General features: G+C 40.6%; 3 protein-coding genes across 3 annotated transcripts in view; 2 read left to right on the forward strand and 1 right to left on the reverse strand.

Annotated features, from left to right (window-relative positions):
* mta1 (metastasis associated 1) overlaps window positions 1-22964 on the reverse strand; it is a 50432-nt gene extending 27468 nt beyond the window's left edge. Inside the window, exon 1 of the mRNA XM_089004044.1 lies at window positions 21843-22964. The gene's annotated coding sequence lies outside the window, so the exon portion shown is untranslated. The remainder of the gene's footprint in view (window positions 1-21842) is intronic.
* On the forward strand, window positions 41-12965 carry crip2 (cysteine rich protein 2). The gene is made up of 8 exons (XM_089004650.1): window positions 41-196; window positions 7842-7936; window positions 9542-9599; window positions 9675-9812; window positions 9934-10002; window positions 11270-11364; window positions 11784-11841; window positions 12327-12965. Exons 1-8 carry the CDS (start codon window positions 154-156, stop codon window positions 12374-12376), a joined length of 606 nt encoding a protein of 201 aa, XP_088860776.1. The 5' UTR covers window positions 41-153; the 3' UTR covers window positions 12377-12965.
* On the forward strand, window positions 18044-20607 carry crip1 (cysteine rich protein 1). Its single transcript, XM_089004052.1, has 4 exons — window positions 18044-18205; window positions 19270-19364; window positions 19548-19605; window positions 20475-20607. Exons 1-4 carry the CDS (start codon window positions 18166-18168, stop codon window positions 20510-20512), a joined length of 231 nt encoding a protein of 76 aa, XP_088860178.1. The 5' UTR covers window positions 18044-18165; the 3' UTR covers window positions 20513-20607.
* Window positions 22965-23539: the final 575 nt, after the last annotated feature.

Below are 23539 nucleotides of genomic sequence, written 5' to 3' on the forward strand. Positions count from 1 at the left end.
AGCACTGTCGGGGGCGCGCCTATGCAAATGAGCAGCGGTTGGCTGAATAGCCCATTGGCGCCGGAATCGCGGTCACGACACTCGTGTTGTGGACTGACAAGAAAACGCACATTGCTCCCATTCATCAGCAGAACATCACTTTTATCTCCAAACATGGCTTCAAAATGTCCAAAGTGTGACAAGACGGTCTACTTCGGTGAGTTCATTTCATCTCGAATTCTATGGTTTTAAGCCAAACATTATTTTACATACTAGACTTTGATCATCGTCCAAACTGGCAATTGTGTTCATCATTCATTTGCCTACCTAGAAGAAGACAACCGACTGATTTTTATTTTTACTTTCCTAAAAGAAAGAAAATGTTACAAATCTGTTAGTTTTTGCTTTGTGTTGCATGTGTCCGTGACTTTCATTACATAAAAAGAAAAAACATTGTAGAGGTTGCACTTAACCTGAAAATAAACTTCTATATACATACATACCTTTGAAGGGAAAAGCCGAAAGAAAAAGAAGATACATACATACACATACACATGTGTATATATATATATATATATATATATATATATATATATATATATATATATACGTATGCGCGCACACGCACATACATATATATATACACATATATAGACATATACACATATATATATGCAGATATATACATATATAATTATATATATATATGTATATATATATGTATGTATACCTCTCATACTAAATAAGCCTTAAAATTACACAAAATATACCTTCTTTTATGGATAATAAATGTGCTATGGTATTGTAATTAAAGAAATAAACTGTGTTGTTTTATTGACCTTTGTGATGGTCGTTGATGTCGTTGCCTCTTGATGATATCGGAGTGAAATTGCCGTGCTTTCTCTGCCACCGTGGCGCTGTTCGACCGTGTGGGTTGGTGTTCATCTGCCGAAAACTTGTCCGCCAGCCACCGTGGCGCTGCGTGATTCGGTTCGTCCGTCGAAAACTGGTTCGTATGCCCAGATTATATTCTTGCGAATTTAATGTTCGTAAAGCAAAAGGTTTGTGAGCTAATGCGTTCGTATGCCGAGGTATCACTGTACTCGAATACTTGAAGGATACCTCGACAAAAACCTCAAAGATCGCTCCAAGTAGTAGATTGGGAGATGACAAAACTAAATAAATATCCTCTGAGTTAATATTTCAGTCCTCATGGATTGCCGCCATTTTAATTTGTTGTTGTGGTCCACGAGGCAGCTTGGCAGGGGCATGAGGGTGACACTTGCCAAGTGTGCAAAAAAACACCATATGCCCAGATCTAGCAGCGTCGGAAGAAGACACGTCAACAAGGATTTTGATGCTAATGACAAAAAAAAAAAAAAAGTAATGTATGATGGATGCTGCCACGCCGTTGATTCAATCACGCGGATTATGACAACAAAACCAGGCCGCCTTTTAATTTCATTCCTCTCTATAAATTACGTAAGTATCGTGACACAGCTGCTGCTCATCCTACCCCGAAAAAATAATAATAAATGGAGGCCCAGGGAATCACAAACAAGGCGTGTAAAGTCAGCGTTTGTAGGCGCAGCCGGTGTTTTATTTTATGTAACAGCAAAGTTATTTCTGCTTGCGGTGTGACCCCGCCCGTGCGGCCTTGACGTCAAAATGATGGTGGGGGTGAGGGTGGGGGAAACAAGTGCACCCGTGTGGCTTGGAGGCACTTTTGCGACGTGAAGTTGCAGTCACCGGGCGGGAAGTCTCAACAAAAAAAAAAAAAAAAAATCAAACCCAACAACCACATGATAAGGCACATGCAAGAAGGGGGAGTTTACGCGGTGACGTTTTGAGGTTTTTCCGATGATTCCAGAGTCTGCGCAATCGGTCCTCTTCCTGCTTCGTTTGGCTCGGAATCACACGGGAATGGTTTTAGGACATTTTAGAATACAGTGATACCTCGGTTTACGAACCCCTTGATTTAGGAACTTTTCGATTTACGAACGTTAAATTCATGAAGATTTTACCTTGGCATACGAACTGTTTTTCGGGATACACACGGAGCGCCACAATGAGTGATGTGTCATTCGCGAACGAGCCAGTTCTAACAAGAAAATGGCAGCCTACTTGTTTTTGTCCTCTATTCCCCGCCCCAAGTCTTCGGTTAAAGCCATGTGATTGGTCAAGAACGCAGCAGTGAGGGGAGGTGGTTTAAACATGAAATAGACAGGCAGATGACAGAGAGAGAGAGTGAGAAAATGGATAGAAACAGTGAAATATCGACTCGTTTCACCTTTGATAGTTCAATGGCAGAGTGTAGACTGCAAGGTTAAAATATCCCATCAATCAGGCTCCACAAATAACCTGCACAAGCTATCTGTACACTTGATGCAAAAAGCTATCAACCCAGCTAAACAGAACACAATTGATGAGGAACAAGGTAAAATGATGGCAGAGAAAGCACCTCCAAGAGATCATTCCTCAAGATGGTGAAAGAAGAAGGCTACGTTTGTTCCTCATCAAGTGTTTCATGCTGAGGAAACCGGCCACTCCATTCCGTCAAGCCATCAACGACCATCATAAAGGTCAATAAAACCACTTTATTATACAGTAGTTTATTTCTTTAATTATAATACTATAGCACGTTTATTATACATAAAATAAGATTAATATAATATAAATACAATATACAATATAATACAATATAAATAATATTGTGTGTAGTTTTAAGGCTTATTTAGTTGAAAGGCTTTTATTTATTTAGTTTTAAGGCTTATTTAGTTGAAAATTATGTTTTATGGGGACCTGGGAACGGATTATGCTCATTTTAATGGTTTCCTATGGGAAATACATTTTTGAGATACACACTTTTCACCTTACACACTCTATCTGGGAACCAATTAAGTTCGCGAGCCACAAAGTCTCACTGTATGTCCGTCGGCGGGTCATATTGATAAATAGCGACGGATGTGCTAATTTAGCTCATCTGGTGAATCTTCTCACCGACATGTTCCACCTCGAAATTCCAGAGTAAGTTTCGCGTTCCAAAAGGGGGCACCACACTGCGGTGAAGTTAACTAAATTTGGTGGCAATGGGGATTCCAAATGATGGTGGTGCGAGTGAGGGGGGGGGGGGTTATTTCCTGTCCCATTTGACTCCGATTGTAATGACTTTGGCGGTTGGCGGCGAGTAACTCTTGCAGACTTCCAGCTGTTGTTGCCATCTATCGTTTTGTAGCAAGCGACAAGTCAAAACACTCGACACCCCCCCCCCCCCCTAACCCCGCCGTCTTCTGCAGAAGAAAAAAAAAAATAGCAATCCCACAGTCTGGTATGGAAATGTTTGTGGAACTTTCCGTTGGTGACTTTCCTTAAAGTCCAAAGTAGAGCCGGACGGTCAAATAAAAGTAGATTATGTCCTCGTATTAGTACGACCGCCGTGCCGGGCGTTGTGATGATGTCGCGGCACCGCTTTGCGGCATTAAAAGCCCACCAAAAAATAGCCTAACATGGCTAACCTGAGGAACTCGCTCCCTATGTTAATATTTGCCATATTTACGAAGGATTGCTAACTCATTCACTGCCATTCCCAATTTTATTCGGGAATTGAAAATATGACGTAGAGCACCATTCCAGAATTTGTTTTTCTTGCTGGGGTGCTGATAAAACATTGGCCGGACCTCTAGCAATGTTTTTCCCTTCCATGAGGGGGCAGCATTGGCCTATTGTCCATGTTAGCGCTTTGTTACAGATTCAGCTTTTATTAAAGTGCTATATAAATCAATGTGTATGTAGATAGCTAGCTGGATAGCTAGCCAGCCAGCTAGACCACTAATAGATAGCTGTCTCGATAGCTAGCAAGCCAGCTAGGCCGCTAATAGATAGCTAATAGCTTTTATTTAGCCTGTTGGAGCAGCATCATTCACCCCCCCCCCCTTCCCCTCACCCCCTGGAACCCTGTTCTCCCCCCCCCCCCCCCCCCCCCCCCCCACACACACACCTAAATGCAACTTCAACCACACAATCTCCTTTTTATCCTCCCGTCAGCGTATCCGGAGTGCTCAGTTTTCCGCTTGGCTGCACCAACGCTCCTCGTTGGTTACGTAACGGCCATTTTCTTTGAGTCGCTGCTCCTCGCGCGGCGTCGTTGCGTAAGTGTGGCTCCTTTTTGGCGAAGGGGGGGGGGGGGGGGGGGGAGGGGGCTGAATACGATCCTGTAATGACCATTATGTCGCAGGTGAAAACATTTAGGTGACTGCGCATCGCGTTTTACGTTAACCGCAGAGGCTGGATGATTTCATCCCGTGAAATCGGAAGAACCGACTTGACGGGAGACGTGGATATCGCTGCGCTAACGTCGCCCGGCTATGCCCGTTTCGCCCAGCGGCTTTCTCTGACCAACACGGACAGGATGCGAGTTAAAAACGGCAGCCCATTTACGTCAGACGCAAGAATTCATTGAGCTCGGCCTCTTTTTGTCCGCAGAAGGGGGACGCTGACTTTGAGGGAGGGGGCGAGGGGGGCAGTTAGCTCGCCCAGGGGAAACTCACGTCGACCCAGACGACGGGCGACCTCCGGAGCCCAATTTTACCACGAGGTTGCGTCAGCTGCAGAGCGAGCGAGAGAAGGGGCGGGGGGGGTCAGATTTATTTATTTTTTTTCCCCCCAAAAAGCACGCCATGGCATCGAGCCCGCTGTGCGCTCACAGTGACCCAGAAGAAATTGATTTAGCTGTTCCACGCTGCGCTGTTTTTTGTTTTTTTGTTTTACGCTAACCCCCAACCACCAAATGCTTCCTCGTCCTCCTTTTTTCCACCAAAGTTTAGTCGGTGAGAATATCTTTTCCCCTCCGGATTCGATTCCACCTGAAAGAAATACAAGCAGGCACTGCGCTAATTCTCAGAATGCTAATTTATTAGCTGTTCACTTTGCCTGTCGCTTTTTGAAGAAGCCGGAAATTGTCTAGCTGAAAATACAATCCTCCCCCCCCACCAAAAAAAACTAATGTATGTTTTGTATTCTATTTTGTACGGCGCCCTCATTTCAAGCTCATATAACTCCAGACCCATATAATTTAGGAATTAACTCTTTTTTTTTTATTAAAGAAGAGAGCCATTGAATGTTGATGTCGTCCTAAAACGCAATATTCCGTGGGTTCTGGAATCCGCCTGAAAATGACAAAAACCCTGGCACTGTAGTGGACACATTTTTGCACATCGTCTGGCAGTGAATGAGTTAAAAAGCAAATGTCCTTGTAACCCCCCCCCCCCCCCCAAAAAAAAAAAAAAAAACCCTCTAGGGGTACCTCAGCACTTTTCTCCCTCATATTCGGACCTTCCCAATCGTTGACCCGCCCCCTTTTTGGCGTGAGGAAATCCGATCAGATGGGTTGCCAGGACCAACGTTGAAATTAACCGCCGCGACCGATCATAAAGCGCACAAAAGATTCCGATTCCGACTGTATCTCAGCGTGGACTTCCTGCCTTCTGTCAAACGCATTAACATCCTAACCCGTCCGCGCTCGATTTATAGATTGTTGCGACATTCCTGCCCCGTTGCATTCTGGGATATCCGCGGTCATTTAATCCGTTTGCCGAATCAGAAAGTATCACGAACCCCGGTTTGTCCTACCTGGCGTAAAGACGTATATACAGTAAAGTCTCGTTATATCGATATTTTCTGGCGTCGGAAAAAATATCGATCTAACCGGACTATCGATATATCCCATCCTGCGCCATGTAAATTTTCTCCTTGCGTTCATAGAAATAGTATCGTAATAAGCAGTACTATCGATATAACGAGACTTTGCTGTATTCCAAAAATACAAAACATTCCAATGCTAAACAGTAAATCCGGCGAATAATCGTGTCGCCAAGGACCCCCCGCCCCCAACCCGCACCCCCCCCCCACCTTGCAGTATTGAAGATCCCCATTGATGCGTTGTTACGGTAACCGTCCATCTGAATCCTTGACATCTAGTTCCCGCGGATAATGAGGATTTCAATCCGGCTTCATTGGGGGTGGGTACAAACATCATCTAGGCCACACACACACACACACACACACACACACACACACACACACACACGCCAATAACCCCCCACCCCCACACGCAACCCGTACTCACAATAACAACACTAAGCTATTGAATGACACACTTTTTTATAGTTGATTTATTATTGTTATTTATAATAATAATAATAATACTTTTCACTGATAAGCGCATTTCAAAACTCTCAAGGACACTTTACAGTCACAGGATTTTTTTTTCTGCAGGTGAGCAGTGGCAGCCACATGCGCCAGCGTTCACTCATTTAATAACAATGCACTTTTCATTTTCTGAAGTGTAAAAAAGGGCGAGGGTTGATCCATTTTTAAAGCGATGGGGGGGGGGGGGTTGTCTGGATTGGTGAAAGGTGTCCTTAGATTTGCACGGCGGATTAAACCAGATTTTGGTTTAATGATTGTTTTAGTCATGACACAAAAAAGGGCGTAAAAGTCACACGAATGTGATTGTGCGCTAGAAGATTCAAACCCCCAACCTTAGGTGGGCTAACCATTATCATATAACAATTATGTAAAGATGACTAGATTTTACATTCATATTTGTGTGTCGCTGACAAGAATGTGTTGTGACAACACGTGACGTTGCGAGGGGGCGGGTTGCAGCTAGCCAAACCGCAAGATTAGCTAATCACGTTAGCCGTCAACCCACACCACGCGGACTTACAACGTTTGACTTTGCCATATTTGCTTTGATTACTTAAACGGAAACGTTTTCAGCGCAGGAATTCAATGAGATATTTGTCGGGGGAGGGGGGGGGCGGTTTGGTCGGAAGCCCGCTGCAGTATCCGCTTATTTGTGTCCCACCGTGATAAGAGGAGGCTTTTCCTCTGTGGCCCCGGCACGGATCCTTGGGGCACTATTGTGTGCGAACAGACTTATTGGAATGTGTATTATTAGGTCTCTTGGTTACGGGGGGGGGGGGGGGAGGTCAGTCTGGAAGCTTTTGCATTGTGCATCACAACGTCCCAAAAAAAAAAAAAACAATTGGAAATGGGAAACGCAATGAAGAGGAAAATAGTGTGCAAAACTATTAAATTAAGATTTGAATGATGAGCTTGAAATATGAGTCCGGTGTGCGTGTGTCTTTGTTCGTTAAGGAGTTTGGGATGCTGAAATCGATCGTCAGCCACATCCGAAAAAAGAAAAACAATAGAAAGTCAGTGATGTGGCGAAAGGATCTTGTGGTTCAGCAAACAAAGACCACAAAAATATCAAGTGGAAGAACTTTTGCTTATTTTTGCCAATGAGGAGCAGTTTATGCTGTAAAATAGTTTTAAAAACGTTATTTTCGAGACACGGAACGAATTAAACAAATTTACATTGATTATAATGGGAAGTGCTGATTCGGTTTTCAAACACATTTGTTTTCAAACCTGTTTCTGGAACGGCTTATGGTGGAAAACGGAAGCATCACTGCACTTCAAAGATTTTGATGGGAGGGATGGCATATATCGCCAGTTAGACAGCTAATAGATCGCAAATAGCTAGCTAGCTAGCTAGCTAGCTAGGTAGCCAGCAACGGTGACCTAACATGCATACATCATCATCGGGCAGGATGGATGAACTGGGGTGGGGGACTGGGGGGCGGGGGGTCACAGCAGGGAGTGGGTGGTGTTACACAAAGGATCTGGGTTAGACTTGGGGGGGGTCGAAGTGGGGGGGGGGCGGCAGACATGGCCGTGTGTCTGTCCCGTGATGACATCATCGTAGCATCTTTTGTGTCTGTGCCACTCAACGCTTGACGTCTTTGTTTTTTCTTGTTTTTGTTTGTTTGTTTGTGTGTCCTGTTGCCGCGCAGCCGAAAAAGTGTCGTCGCTGGGCAAGGATTGGCACAAGTTGTGCCTCAAGTGCGACCGATGCAACAAGCTGCTCAACGCCGGAGGTCACGCTGAGGTCAGTTCGGAGACGACCCTATTTTCGTACGCTGCGTAACCACTTGGGCGGCCATTTTGTTTTGGGTCGCTAACATGATTTTTAGAAAGATAATAATACTTTCCATTCATAAGCGCCTTTCAAAAATCTCAAGGTCACTTTACAGTCACAGGCTCAGTTTTTCTGTAGGTGAGCAGCGGCAGCCACACGCGCCAGCGTTCACTCAACCCGGAAGTAACTCAAATAGATCGGAAGCTAGCTATCAGATAGCTAATAGCTAGCTAGGCATCTATCGGGCTAGCTAGCTAATATATAGCGCGCCAGCCAGCTATCTAGCTAGCAAGCGTTCGGTTCATATAGGGGGCCAATCAAAGACGGCGTTCCTCGTTTCGCAAAATTGTCGCTAGCGGCGCGGTTGCTACGCTAGCAAAATGTGTTTGTGACCATTTTTCTCCAGACGCCGAACCCGTTGAGAGAAAAGCCGAGAACACAATTGACTCCGTTTTGCTTCTGTTCTCGCTTCCACAGCGATTAAATCAATTCCGCGCGGTCGAATCAAGTTGTTCGTCTCGGTCAATCCGTGATTATGGGATGTCGGTCACTGGACTGTCTAGGTCGCAAGAAGTCCACTTTTTGCTTCTCTTTGAGCTAATAAGTGAAGCTCTGGATTTTTACTACCCGACTAATGACTTTCTTAGGACATGTCGCGCACGCACTCACACACAAATGTTCTTTTTTTTTTGTTTGGCGCTTGCTCGCTATATACATCAGCGGTTGAGCCCACTCGATTCCCAGCCGTCAACTTCCCACACTGACGTTGAAATGTTTTCCAGCTCGTGGCCATTTTTAATCAGAAATACAGGGAGAGTTTGGAAGGGATCTATTTTAACTACCATTCCCGAATTTATAATGGCATTGAAAAGCATGACGTGGAGGGCCATTTGCGAATTTGGTCAGGTTTTGGTTTTTCCCGATAAAGCGCTGGTCAGACCTCTGGCAATGTTTTTCCCTTCCACAAAGGGGTAGCATTTCCCTTTTGTCCATGCTAGCGCCTTGTTACAGCTTCAGTTGTTATTATAAATCAATATATATGTATTGTATTTTGTCTGCCCCCATTTCAATCTCAGATAACTCCAGAGTCATATAATTTAGGAATTAACTCCTGATGAAAGAAGAGCGTCTAAGGTTTCTGTTGCTGCATTGAATATTTATGTCGTCCTAAAAGTCAATATTCTGTGGGTCGTGGAATTCGGGTGACAATGATAAATGAATTGTTTTATTATAATATTTGTATTTATTTACCAAGATGTTTTAAATGATCAGGTTCAATGACTCAATTTACGAGGGGGAAAAAAACAGAAATCGAACGTAGCCCGAGCAGAGTGCATTATGGGTAGTACGGCCTTAATAAACCTTGACGCCGCCGCCACTTTCGCCGCCTCATCTTTGGTCATTGAGTTCCGGACCACTGCCCCCATCGGCGGGGGCCCTTGGTCACATTCCAGTGGAAACAGTCACTTGACATGTTATGTGTTGGGGTGGGCGGAGGGCGTCATCGTCTGATGGAAAAAGGGTGTCCCTTTTTGGAAAGAGTCACCCCATACATCTTTTTCCGTCTTCTTTCAGCACGACGGAAGACCTTACTGCCACAAGCCATGCTACGCTGCCCTCTTTGGGCCCAAAGGTGCATTACATGACTTGATAACTTCATTATTATTTTTTGATTTGACATAAACTGTCATTTTTTCATTATTTGCAGGCGTCAACATCGGTGGCGCCGGTTCCTATGTGTACGACGCGCCGACCGGTAGTAACGTGCCGGCGCCCGTCGTCGGGGACGACGCCGCTGGTCAGGTCGAGGAGAAGAAGACAGTCGGCGCCAAGCTGCCCTCCAAAGGTCATTTTCATTCATTCGGTTACGCTTTTTGTCCGACGGAATTCAAACGCTAACACTTAATGTTTTTTTTTTTTTACGTGTGTGTGTGTGTGTGTGTGTGTGTGTGTGTGTATACACACAGCTGGAGGCAGCACCACTTTTTCTGGCGAGGCCAACCTGTGTCCCAGATGTAACAAGAAGGTTTATTTTGGTGAGTCGGCGTATTCACATCTTGACACTATTTGAACGCTGGCGCGTGTTGCTGCCGCTGCTCGCAGAAAAAAATATCCTGTGACTGTAAAGTGTCCTTCAGAGTTTTGAAAGGTGCTTATAAATGAAATGTATTATTACTATTATTATTATTATTATTATTATTATTACTACCGTGATACTTACGAACGCTTTAGCTAACAAACTTTTCTCATCATGAACGTTAAATTCGGGAAACACACGGAGCGCCACAATGATTGATGTGGCGTTTGCGAACGAGCCGGTTCTTGGTGCTCCTAACAAGGTGTTGGAAATGGCATCTGACTTTTTTTTACTCTATTCCCTGCCCCCAGTCTTTGGTTAAAGCCGCACGTGATTGGTCAAGATCCGTGGTAGAGGAGGGAGGGGACACATGCAGCAGTGAGCGGGGGGAGGGGTTAAGAAACAGAAACACGCACGCGAAAGGGAGACGACAGAGCTTGAAACAAACAAACAAAAGTGAATAAAAAACAACAACATTGAAATGGTGAGACAATGGATCGAAAACACAGTGAAATTTGGACTTGTTTCAACTTCATTGATATTTCAAAGGCAGAGTGTAGACTGCAAGATTAAAATATCCCATCAATCAGGCGCCACAAATAACCCGCACAAGCCATCTGTACAATTTGAAGAGAATATACAAGCAAGGGAACCAGCTAAAAATGAAGTTTCTAGTGTGTCTTCCTGCATCTGTTGCTGTTGCAATATCACAACTTCTAAGATGTACGACCCAAAGCTCCTTCAGACACTTTATGCAAAAAGCTATTACATCATGCCATCAACGACCATCACAAAAATAAAACCACTTTATTATACAGTACAGTTTATTTCTTTCATTACAATACAAAATCACATTTATTATACAAAAAAGAAGGTATATTGTGTGTAGTTTTGAGGCGTATTTAGTAGAAAATTATGTTTTATGGGGACATGGGAACGGATTATTCTCATTTTAATGGTTTCCTATGGGAAATTAATGTTTGGAATACACACGTTTTGCCTTACACACACACTTTCTGGGAACCAACTAAGTTCGTAAGCCAAGATATCACCGTACAGTCAAACATGTGATTTTTTTTAACCATAATCCGTTCCAGAAACCTGTTTGAAAAGCGATTTGATTGAAAACTCAAATAGCATTTCCCTTTATAATCAATAAAAAAGTACCGATTTTGATCGAAATTGAGCGGGAACTTCAATGTTCATTGTTGTGTATTTTTGTGTAGCCGAGAAGGTAACGTCGCTGGGCAAAGACTGGCATCGCCCGTGCCTGCGCTGTGAAAGATGCAGCAAGACTTTATCCGCCGGCAGCCACGCTGAGGTACCCACCGGAAACTCTGACTCAGCTTTCGCTACTTTGCTAATGCTACACTTTTATCGCTATGCTAATGCTACAATTGAACCACAATTGTTGCTACGATACCGCTGTTATTTTAGCCACTTTTGTTGCTCCGTTATTCCGACAATTTTAGCTCCCAATGCTACTTCCGCGATAGCTTAGCTTTGTTCATCACGATGATATAACCGCAACGGATCCGGTTTGTTGCGATGCTACTGTTAAGACTTAGCTGCGCCATGACTAGCTACTGTCACGACTACTACTACAACTCACCCACTTTCGGAGCTACGCTACAGCTACGGCTACGCCATTTTCGTTGTTGTCAACCCCGACGCCCCATGCTGCTTCACCAAATGTCAATATATTGTGAGTTATTGATTTATATTGTCATCATTTTCCAGCACGACGGCCAGCCTTACTGCCACAAGCCATGCTACGCCGTCCTCTTCGGGCCCAAAGGTAACCGCTAGGCGACGCCGTTGATCCGCCAAATAGCATCAGCGGACGATGCACGCCCGAATGTCCTGTACACAAAATCTTTTCACGTGTAAAATATGTACAATAGTTTTTTTAATGACAAAAACAATGTATTTCTACTAGTCTAGCTAGCTAGCTATCTATCTAGCTAGCGAAAGTATCTGCTCCAATGGTGAAGACTGCTATTCAAAACAGAGTATCAAATAGGTTCAAATGGAGTATATAATTCATAATAATATAATTATATAAACATAAGCTCTCTATTTGCTGGCTAGCTATATATGTTAGCTAGCTAGCTAAAGTATATACCTAGCTAGGAAGAGAGCATGGTCTACCACCGTCTACGCCGCCTACATACCTCCTTTCTGCCATACTTTGGCAACCTGCGCACCCCATCGCCTGTAATGCAAATGAGCCCCCCCCCAGCCCGCCATCTTGTGACCCTTTTGCGCTCCTTCCTTCTCCAGGCGTCAACACGGGCGGCGTGGGCAGCTACATCTACGATCCCACCCAGTGACTTGGCCTCCCCCCCAACCCCAACTTGTTCCTCGCCTTCTCCTTTTCAAGAAATTCCTCCCAGTTCCGAGCAGCTGTTTTTCCACACACACACAAAACAAACAAACCGGAAGAGTGTTACACTGCCATTGAAGCTATTGTTTTCTTTTTTGTTTGTCTTCAACGCCATGTTGAATAGTTTTGACAGCCTGACAACATGATAAACTTGACTGTTACTGCGCCGCGGTTATCTTATGCTAGTTTAGCTTCATTTGGAGTCACTAAAAAGCCTCCTGAAAGGTGAACGACGCTCGCTCAGCCAGCCATCTCTGCCCACCCATTTCTTACTTGTCCGTTCCCGAAGTTTGCCAGTAGGGGGCGATACGTTTGCATTCCTGTCATTTCAACGCGTTTGACGACAAAGTGTTTCGTTTGCAGAGACGTTGCCTCGCGTTGCTCTTGTTAGTTGAGCGTTTCGTTGCTTTGGAAGGCGGAAATGTGGTTGTTTTTTGGGCTGTTAATGTTTTCATGGCCGTCTCCAGCTGTTTCTGTTTTTGACAAATGTGGTGTCTGTTGTTTATAAGATGAAATAAAGTCACACTACATGCAAATGTGTTTCTTTCATTCAAAGCTAATGTGTGAAAATAGTCTGAGCTGTGTGTGTGTGTGTGTGTGTGTGTGTGTGTGTGTGTGTGTGTGTGTGTGTCACAAATTCTGTTTTTTTATTATCAGAATATTTTTGTGGATGTTTGTCATTTTACGTAATTTCATTGCAATTGTCATTTCTACTTATGTTATTTCACATTATTTATTTTTATACATTTGTATTAAATATTAATTTATTTTTCAGCCCAAAAAATTGTTCACATAAAACCAGGTAGGCCCATAAAGTGTGTTTCTATTTATAATTTCATTTTATTCATTGTATTGTATTTATGATTATATTTTATTATTATAGTACCTATGCTTGGCTGTGACTGTAAAGTGTCCTTGAGAGCTTTGAAAAGCGCTTAAAATATAATGTATTATTATCATTATTATTATTAAAGTGAAATAATATTTCATTTCTTTAGAAACAAGAAACTTATTTTTTGGAGCATTTTATATAATTATTCGCTATCTTATCTACCTGGCTTGCTGGCTATCTATTAGCTATCTATTAGCTAGCTTTCTATCGATTTGAGTTACTTCCGGGTTGAGTGAACGCTGGCGCGTGTGGCTGCCGCCGCTCACCCACAGAAAAAAAACTTCTGTGACTGTGAAATGACCTTGAGAGGTTTGAAAGGTGCTTATGAATGAAATGTATTATTATGATTATTAATACATACAAATATTTCTTTTCTTAGCCAATAATTAATTTGGGTGTAATTCACCAACGTCGCCGCCAGGTCGAGCAATTGCGTTGCTAACACTCGTTTCAACGGACTTCGAGGGACATGAAGCATCTTTTTTTTTTTAATTACTGGTACTTGTATTACTCATTGGAACAAAAAATAAAATAACTTTTCGTGACGTTGTGTTTTTTTTTCTCCGGAAAAATATAATACAATTCAACTTTACCCGCATTTTGCAAAAGGCACTTTACAGATGACATAAAAAGGTGAGTAACATCAACACAAGAATGAAAATAGATGGGAGAATGTGGCAAGTTAACATTTTTGGATGTCAGGCTGTGCCTTGCCTTGCCTTGCCTTGCAGTGCTTCGGGTCTCATGTCTGCGTTGAAAACTTTTTGGCCTCTCACTATCCGTCACGGTTGTTGTTTCGGAATTTAAAAAAAAACACGTTCATTACATTCATTCCAAGAGTCTGCAACGTTTTGTTGGTTGCTTGGATACAAAACTATGGAGCAAATGGTGGCACCAAATCATCAATTATGGGACAAACAAAAATATTTCAAATGGATTAAATGGCTGGCAATGTACAAGAGTGGGCCAACTCCATTCTTTTTGCAATTTGAAATACTGTCACCATGGTTACCTTTGCCGATTGGTTATTTATGTATTATTTATGTATGTATTTATTCATTTATTTCTTCATTTATTTATGTCTGTATTTAATTCCATTCTTTTTGCAAATTGAAATACTGTCACCATGTTTACCTTTTATTTATCTATTTATGCATTTGTGTATCCATTTATTTTCAGTTTATTTACTTAGGTATTTATTTATATATTTGTTTATTTATTTTTTATTCATTTATTTATTCATTTATGTATGTATGGATGTATTTGTTTATTGGATTATTTATTTATGTGTGTATGTATTTTTTTATTTAGGTATATATTAATGAGTCTATTCATTTTTTTTCACCTTCTTTATGTATTTATTGATATATTTGTTTATCTATCATAATGTATCAGTTTATTTCTGTATTTAATCATCCATTTATTTATTTACTATTTTTCAGTTTATGTATGTATTTACTGATATATTTGTTTATTTAGCTATCAGTTTGTTTATTTTTTATTTGTTTATTTATTCATGTATTTATCCATTTATTTTCAGTTTATTTATTATGTATTTATTTATACATTTATAATAATACATTTCATTTATAAGCGGCTTTCAAAACTCTCAAGGTCACTTTACAGTCACAGGACAATTTTTTCTGCGGGTGAGCAGCGGCAGCCACAAACGCCAGCATTCACTCAACCCGAAAGTAACTCATATCGATAGAAAACTAGCTAGCTAGCTAATAGATAGCCAATGGATAGCTAGCTAGATAGCTAGCCAGCTAACTAGCTAGCTACATAGCTACATACATTTTCAAAATGGCTACCCTAGCGTAGCGACCATTGTAGCGTTAGCCGCGGAATGCGTTTGTCAAACTGGAAAGAAAGAAGCGTCTGGAGCAACATCTCTGGTTACACGGGCGGCGAGCCAAAGAGGACAGACAGGCTTCCTTCCGCCAGGGCTCATGAGCCAGGCAGGCAGGCAGGCAGGCAGGCAGGCAGGCTCGTGAGGCGTCACTCATTCTTGCTTGCCCAGAGGGGAAAAAGGACAAACGTGTTGCTGTGACTTTGAATTCAAGGTGCTTTGAGATCAGTCGCTTGAGCCTTCAGCTGTCGTCATTCAAGTCGGCGGCCATATCAAAATCATTGGATCATCATCAATTAATCATTTAATCATCACCATCGGAAAAAAGAAGAGCTACGCTAGCTCATGCGCATTCTCACCTAATGTGAGAATGCCGTTTAACTTTTGTATCTTATTAGTATATTATTATTATTATGGTTATTATGATTATTATGGTTATTGTGATTTATTATTATTATTATTATTATGGTTATTATGACTATTATGATTACTACCTGGCTGGCTATGTAGCTAGCTACCTCGCTGGCTATTTATTTGCTATCTATTAGCTATCTGGCTGGCTCGCTAGCTATCTAGCTGGCTATCTATTAGTTACACAGCTATCTAGCTACCTAGCTAGCTGTCTATCTATTAGTTAGCTAGCTTTCTATCTATCTAAGTGAACGCTGACGCGTGTGTCTGCCGCTGCTCACCCACAGAAAAAAAACGTATCCTGTGACCGTAAAGGGACCTTGAGAGTTTTGAAAGGCGCTTAGACATGAAATTTAATCTGATTATGATTATTATGTTCATATATAATACATATATCATATTATTTATATTTATTTATATTTTAATTCATGAGATGATACAACTTTTATTTCGCTCACATTGGAGAAATTCCCAATTATTAATTAGGCATTAATTAATTAATATGTTGTTAATATGTAATTATCTGATGTAATGTTAATTAAAAAACAATTAGTTCATTGAGTAATTAATATAGTTATCAATATTTCATTGTATTAGTAATGAAATAATATTAATAATTATTTGTTTATATGAATAATTATATGAAATTCCCATTTCACAGCAGCATCTAACTGAAAAACAACAGTGATCGGAACAAAAAAGTCCAAAGTAACAAACAAAACCATGACTAAAACAGGACTGAAAGCTAACAAATCCAACAAGACGAAACAAACCTGACAGCAACTCATTGAAAAACAACAGTCATCAGAAAAAAGGTCCAAAGTAACAAACAATATGACACAGTTTAATCTGCCAAAAAAATAACAGATTTTAGGTCGTTAGCAGGTCAACTAATTGAGTCTCTGAAGTCCCCATCTACTTGGTACTCACAATAAAATAAAATAAATCAAAATTCAAATGATTTCCATCCTGCATGGCCTTTTTTATGACATCTGCGTTTTTTTGCTTCCTATAAAAAATACCATGGATTTAATCCAGAGACATTTTAATAATTGGTGATATTATGCTCGTGATTTTTAGTGTCAAAGACTTTTTTTACTGGATGGATACCGCAGCAGTTAGCATGCTAGGCTAATGTCAAGGCTAAAGCAGTTTCTGGGCCAAATCTTCCCATTACCGCCCCTGGGAAAAAATGTAAGCAAATGTTTATTTTTCATCCGTCCAGCGTAGCGCTTGCTAAAAATGGGCTATTTGGTGACATCATCGTCATGTCATGTGAATATCCCCCCTCCCCCACAATGTCCGCCCTGCCGCTCCATTTCCTGTTGTTGAGAAACTCCCTGTCGCCATGGGCAACCAGCTTACCAAATAAGTCGGTGTTGCCGCGGCAACCGATTTTGCTTGTTCCGGACTGACTCAAGCAGAATTTGTGGCGGCGCGACGTAAACAGAAAACATCCGGACTAGGTTGAACTTTGACCTTGAGTCCTAATTGCTTGGTCGCCGCGGTAACATCATCGGGCATCATCGTGTTTGTTTATATGAGCCAAGCACACCTTGCTCACCGTTTATCTCCAATATTTACCCACGTGGGTTACATTCATTTCTTTTCTTGATTATTTTTTCTTTTTTATGACTGGTTGGAGCTGTTGCCGGGCAGATTAGAGCTGCCCAGGATGACGATGTCACTCATCGGCTATTATCAAAAAGTAGATAGTAGGTGAGTCCTTATCAGCGCGCAGACTTTGCACTTTCGCCATGAAGCAATCAGTTGTATTGTTGCTATGGAAACCATGCAATCTGACAGAATATACCGAGTATTATGATAAAAATAATAATTATTCTTTTTTTTATTCTAATTCTAATTATAATATAATTATAATTATTAAAGCGCTATACCAACCAATGTGTCTTATACTGCTTTTTGTACATCTGCCCCCATTTCAAAATCAGATAACTCCAGACCCATATAACTTAGGAATTAACTCTTTTTTTCCCCCTGATGAAAGAAGAGAGTCGAAGGTTTCTTACACTACATTGAATATTATTTATTTATGTCAGGGGTGTGAAACTCCGGTCCTTGAGGGCCGAAATCCTCCATGTTTTCCAAGTCTCCCCGTTGCAACGCACCTGAGGCTGTGTTGCAACAGGGAGACTTGGAAAACATGTCGGATTTCAGCCCTCGAGGACCGGAGTTTGACACCCCTGGTTTATGTAGTCCGAAAACTCCTGGAATTCGAGTGACAATGACAAAAACCCTGGCAGTGAAAAAAATTAAGTTAAAAAAAAAACATCCAACTAAATTTTGCGTATTATTTTTTGACATATATTTGAAATTAAGCCGTGTTTATGTTGTATGAATAAATGACAAGTAGAAGGTCGAGAGGTAGTGGGCGTGTATCTCTTTAACACAAGACTCTCCCACAGACAGAAAAGAAAAAAAATAAAAAGTCGGGCGTGGAGAGTTATAAAGGCGGTCGCGCAAGTGTGTGTACACCCCACCCAGTCAGGCGCTTTTCGACGTGGTTTTCACTCGCAAAGCCGTCAATCATCTTCGCCCAAAAAAAAAAAAGGATCCCAAGATGCCAAAGTGTCCCAATTGCAACAAGGAGGTCTACTTTGGTAAGAAGTGCTTTCTTTTACTTTGGCTTCTTTCGCATTGCCATCACCGACCAGGAAATACTTTTGACGTCCATATCAGATGGCTTTATAACACACACACACACACGCACACACACACACACTTCCTCTCCCACAACTCTTTGCTTGCTGGAGCTGCACAAAGATTTTTGATTGATGTTGGCAAACAAGCTTCTTTTAATGAATTGAAGAAATACATTTTTTCACATCCGATTGGAGTGGGGGGGAGGGGTTGATTACTTTATTTATGTATTTACATTATTTACAATTTTTTCTAAAATATTTTCAGGTAAGAAGAAAAATGGGAAAACTCAAGTGTTATTTTTAATATGAAAAATACGTATTTTTGTTCCTTGAAAAATATGTGGAGTCTCGAATGTTTGCTCTTTATTTTATTTGTTCATGTCCCCCCGCCTTCTCCTAAAAAATATTTTTTTGCCCATGTTTAAATGGATCTGCTTGGTTTTAATGAACCACTGTGACATTCTTAAGAGGGAATTTTTTTTATTGATATGCAAACATTTAAATAAATAAATAAATAAAATGTCACATTAAAATGTTATCCGTTATTAAATATTTTATTTACAAAATAATATATTCAAACATTCAAATAAACAAAAAATAGTTAAATAAATAAATAAATAAAATGTAAAATTATATATAAATAAAGTTCATAATTAAAGAAATCCAAATAAATAAAGAAAAAATAAAAATACGTGGATATACTGCATAATTAAAGAAATCCATATAAATATTGCATATTTCACCATTGTGGGACGAATAAAGGTTTTCTGATTCTGACAAATAAATAAATAAATAAATAAATAAATAAATAAATAAATAAACGGCACAAGTAAAGAAATCCAACTAAATAAATAAATACATTCCAGTTTACGGGGCAGTGCCGAACGAGCCCGGGGAATTCTGCCTAGCAACAAGTGTGTCATGAGATTAGAATCAAGAATCTGATCTGAATGCTCTCGGTTTCGACATGACTTTGCTTTCAAGCTCCGCTTTATTTCATTGCCATTTTCCTTGTGGTGCAGCGGAGAAAGTGACATCTTTAGGCAAAGACTGGCACAGACCCTGCCTCAGGTGCGACAAATGTCACAAGACGCTGACGTCGGGATCACACGCTGAGGTATCCATCAGTCCACCAAAATACTGAGACCTTCTCAATGGCCGTCAAAATAGTTTGCCATCAGCTTGGAGGCGCAATGATTCAAAACTATTTTTCATAACCGTCGTATCGATCTCAAAAAGCCTCAAAAGAAATTAGCAGCTAGCGTCAAATGAGATCTGAGTACATGTTGTTGTGTTTCAGCACAATGGCAAGCCCTACTGCAACAAACCGTGCTACAGTGCACTCTTTGGACCCAAAGGTAAGAAACTATTTCTTCACACCGTAAACCCAGAGAGAGAGTGAGACCCTTCTCCAAAAAACAAAATGGCGTCTTCGGTTGAAGCCACATGATGGGTCAAGAAACCAGCAGTGGGGGGTGGGGTTCAACATGAAAGAGACAGGCAGACAGAGAGAGAGTGAGAAAACACACACACACACACAAAAGGGAGATGACAGAGCTTGAAACAAAAAAAAAAAAAACAAAAGTGTGAGAGTGTGAGAATAGTGAGAAAATGGACAGAAAACAGTTAAAAAGGCTCCACAAATAACGCGCACAAGTCATCTGTACACTTGATGCAAAAAGCTATCAACCCAGCTAAACAGAACACAATTGAAGGGGAACTAGATACAATTATCACAGAGAAAGCACCTACAAGGGATCATTTCTCAAGATGGTGAAAGAAGAAGGCTACGTTCGTCATCAAGTGTTGAACGCTGATGAAAGCGGCCACTCCATTCCATCAAGCCATTAACGACCATCACAAAGGTCAATAAAACCACTTTATTATATTGTACAGTTTATTTCTTTAATTATAATACTATAGCACATTTATTATACATAAAAAGTAAAAAAAATAAGGTATATTGTGTGTAGTTTTAAGGCTTATTTAGTTGAAAAATATGTTTTATGGGGACATGGGAACGGATTATTCTCATTTTAATGGTTTCCTATGGGAAATACATTTTTGGGATACACACTTCGCCTTACACACTGTCTGGGAACCAATTAAGTTTGTAAGCCAACGTCCCACTGTACTTGTTTTTAGAAAGCTTGTGTAGAATTCGCAGTTGTTGTTTTTGTTTGTTTATTTGTTTCAATAAACAATTGATTGTTTTTTTTTCTTGCAGGATTCGGACACGGTGGGACAGAGAGTCACGCATATTAAAATGCAGATTAAAAAAAATATCAACACAAACCACGTTGGATTAGTGGGTTTTAACAGTGGACATTTTGACCAATAAATAAATGTGCCACAGAAAATGAGTGTGTAACACCCGTTTGGATATGCACGGCGTCTACGTTCTTAAATTCACCTGCGTACACTCCATACGTTGTGGAATAATCTGATTTTGCCGGCTAGTTAACACGATAAAGGCAAAAAACTAACAGTAGTAAAGTCCCATTTATTGATCAAAGGGTCATCTTAAAGGACAATCAATGTCACTTTTTTGTTTCCTAACTGACATCAGAAAAACGTTATATCGCATCTAAAATACCCAAAACATGCAGTATGATATTTTTAGTCAAATGCAAAACACCAATAAAAATGACTTAAAGTGTCCAAAATCTGCACAAAAAAATGAGCTGCGAATTGGCCATTTTCAGAAAGTCAAAAGGGGCTACTTGGTACCGATGGTTTTAAGTAAATTGGTTAAATAGAAATAAATAAATCAACCGATGGTTTTAACTAAGAGCAAACACTTTCGAGGTGAGAAGAATGTCACGAAAAAGCGAATTTTTCAATAATAATTCATCACACATTTTCTAAAACCATATTAAAGTGCATTTAAATAGCTTTCAATGATGTATAGATTATTGTTCTATGACAAATAAGGAATTTTTTAATTTTCGAAATATGAGGGGATTTTCTGCCTGTAAAACACAGTTAAAAAATGAAAATCTGTGACTGAGTTCTTAATTCTAGTTTAAACTATCATAACTTTCTTAATTTTGGGGCATATCTTAACGAGTAAGATACCATTGGAAAGCTTTTGAAATTCTAAGCAAGAACAGAAAACACAAGAAAAGATTCAAGAAATAAATGAGCAAATATCAACGATCGAATGCAGTCCGATTTTCGTCAGAGATCCAAAATGGCTGTCACTGATACTAGGAAAGAAAATTGCGAGCTCTAGAAATATAGATGCTAATGCTTATTTATGCTTGAGACTTAACAGTTATGGAGAAGAATATATATTCTACCACTTGTATGAGTTCTGAAAATACAATTCACTCACCTTTATAAACTGTAGTGTTAGCAAAAAGAGCGTAAACTTCAATCCATTTTTACCCCCCCCCCCCCCCCCCCCCACTCCCTCGTTTCTCGTTGTCGTATTGGGAAATTTCAAGAACCAGCATGGAGGGAAACATGTCTAATACGTCATCATAAACTGCATCGCTTGCAAAATCCCACGAAAAACGATGACGTATTTCACAAAAATTGAACAATATACGACGGCGAGTGAAGAGTGCGCTCGGTGAAGTTGTGTACTCACCGTAAACAGAAACCACTTCCGGGTTGTTTGGGGAACCAAAGTGACTCAAGGACAAATGTTCCACGCCGTCCTCAACTCGTATCTCGTTCGTATCCTCAATGACAGTTTGGAGTTCAGTTTGATCGTCCACCATCAAATCGATAATCCGGTAGTTCACAAAATTGGTCTGACGTCACGGTTAAATTAAGTGCAGGAAAAAAAAACCAAGTACGAAGACACCAAAAGATCACGAGGATCGGCCAGTTGCTAACAAACATTTGAAACACGCCCATTACCAGGTGCTCAATTACCGTCGCCGGTGTCTTGCCGAATTACCCAATAGGCAAACCTAAAAAAAGGCGACAAGTGACATTATTATTATTATTATTATTATTATTATTATTATTATTATTATTATTATTATTATTATTATTATTATTGGGTTCCGGGTCGAGTGTACATGTATGATGGCGCGTTTTGGCTGCTTTTTATTATTTATGATTTTATTCATGGTTTTATTGTTCTGTGTATTGTTCGTCGCCGTAGTAGTAGTCGTAGTAGTAGTGGTGGTACTAATAGTAGTAGTAGTAGTAGTAGTAGTAGTAGTCGTCGTAGTAGTTGTAGTAGTTGTCGTAGTAGTAGTAGTCATAGTAGTAGTGGTGGTACTACTACTAGTAGTAGTAGTAATAGTAGTAGTTGTAGTAGTATTTGTATTGGTATTATTATTAAGCGTGATTTATTCTTTCCAGTCCATTCACAACTGAACTCAATTGTTAGCATTGTTAGTATGAAGAGAGCTACATTCCGTTAAATTACATATGTTTAGTGCATCATCGTTTAGTGCAATTTTAATCAAATTCAATTAAAATACAAGTGTATGAAAAATAAGTGTCTATTAGTTTGTACGTCCATTTTTTTGACCGCTGTCGACCGGTCGCAGCGTTCCTTGGGTCATTGTGGTCCAGATGGACGGTCGCCGTAGCAACGAACCCAAACAAGTCAGCAAACAGAAAGAACCAAGCGAGGCAGCTGCAGCCTACTTCGATAATCGCTCCTGCAGAACTCTTTCTTGTTTTAATCTGGAGACTGCGGACGAGTGGAAAGACTTCCCCGGTGTACCTTTGAAGCTAGGACGCAGTTGATGAGCTGTTGGAGAGAAAGAATCGTGCTTTGCTTTGCGGCTGGAGGATGAGCTCATATCCTCAACCAACCTTAACTTTCATTGGGTTCACTCCTTCCTTCATGCTTCCGGGTTTCTTGCCAACGGTTTTCCATCTGGATGCGTTCATCTCTGGCTGGAGCCCGTTATGAGCATCTCGTAGAAGCCCTCTTTAGTTAAAAACACGCATTGTGTCGCGGTAACACGTCTTAAGTGGTCATTTTCGTATTAAGTTTGTTATTGTAGTACGGTATGACGTCACACGGCGCCATCTTTCATTTACGACGATTTTTTTTTGTAGTTCGGCAGCAGCGGTGGCATTGGATTAAAAACAAAAACAAAAAAAATGCTTGAATGTACAGTCAATCGAATTAAACAGAATGAAATTGTTTTGTAATGAAGTCAAATTACGATGCTGTCTTGTCAAATGTGAACCGAGATGTGGTGGCGCTATGCTACCCTCTAGTGGCGACAGATGAAAGTGCAGATATCCGAAGAAGAAAAAAACATGTCGGTTTAAGGAATATGTTAAGTTTAATAAGCAGCGCTTCGTCGTTCA

Source organism: Hippocampus bargibanti, linkage group LG09 (assembly GCF_051943395.1).
Source record: "Hippocampus bargibanti isolate YZ-2025 linkage group LG09, ASM5194339v1, whole genome shotgun sequence".
NCBI lineage: Eukaryota > Metazoa > Chordata > Actinopteri > Syngnathiformes > Syngnathidae > Hippocampus > Hippocampus bargibanti.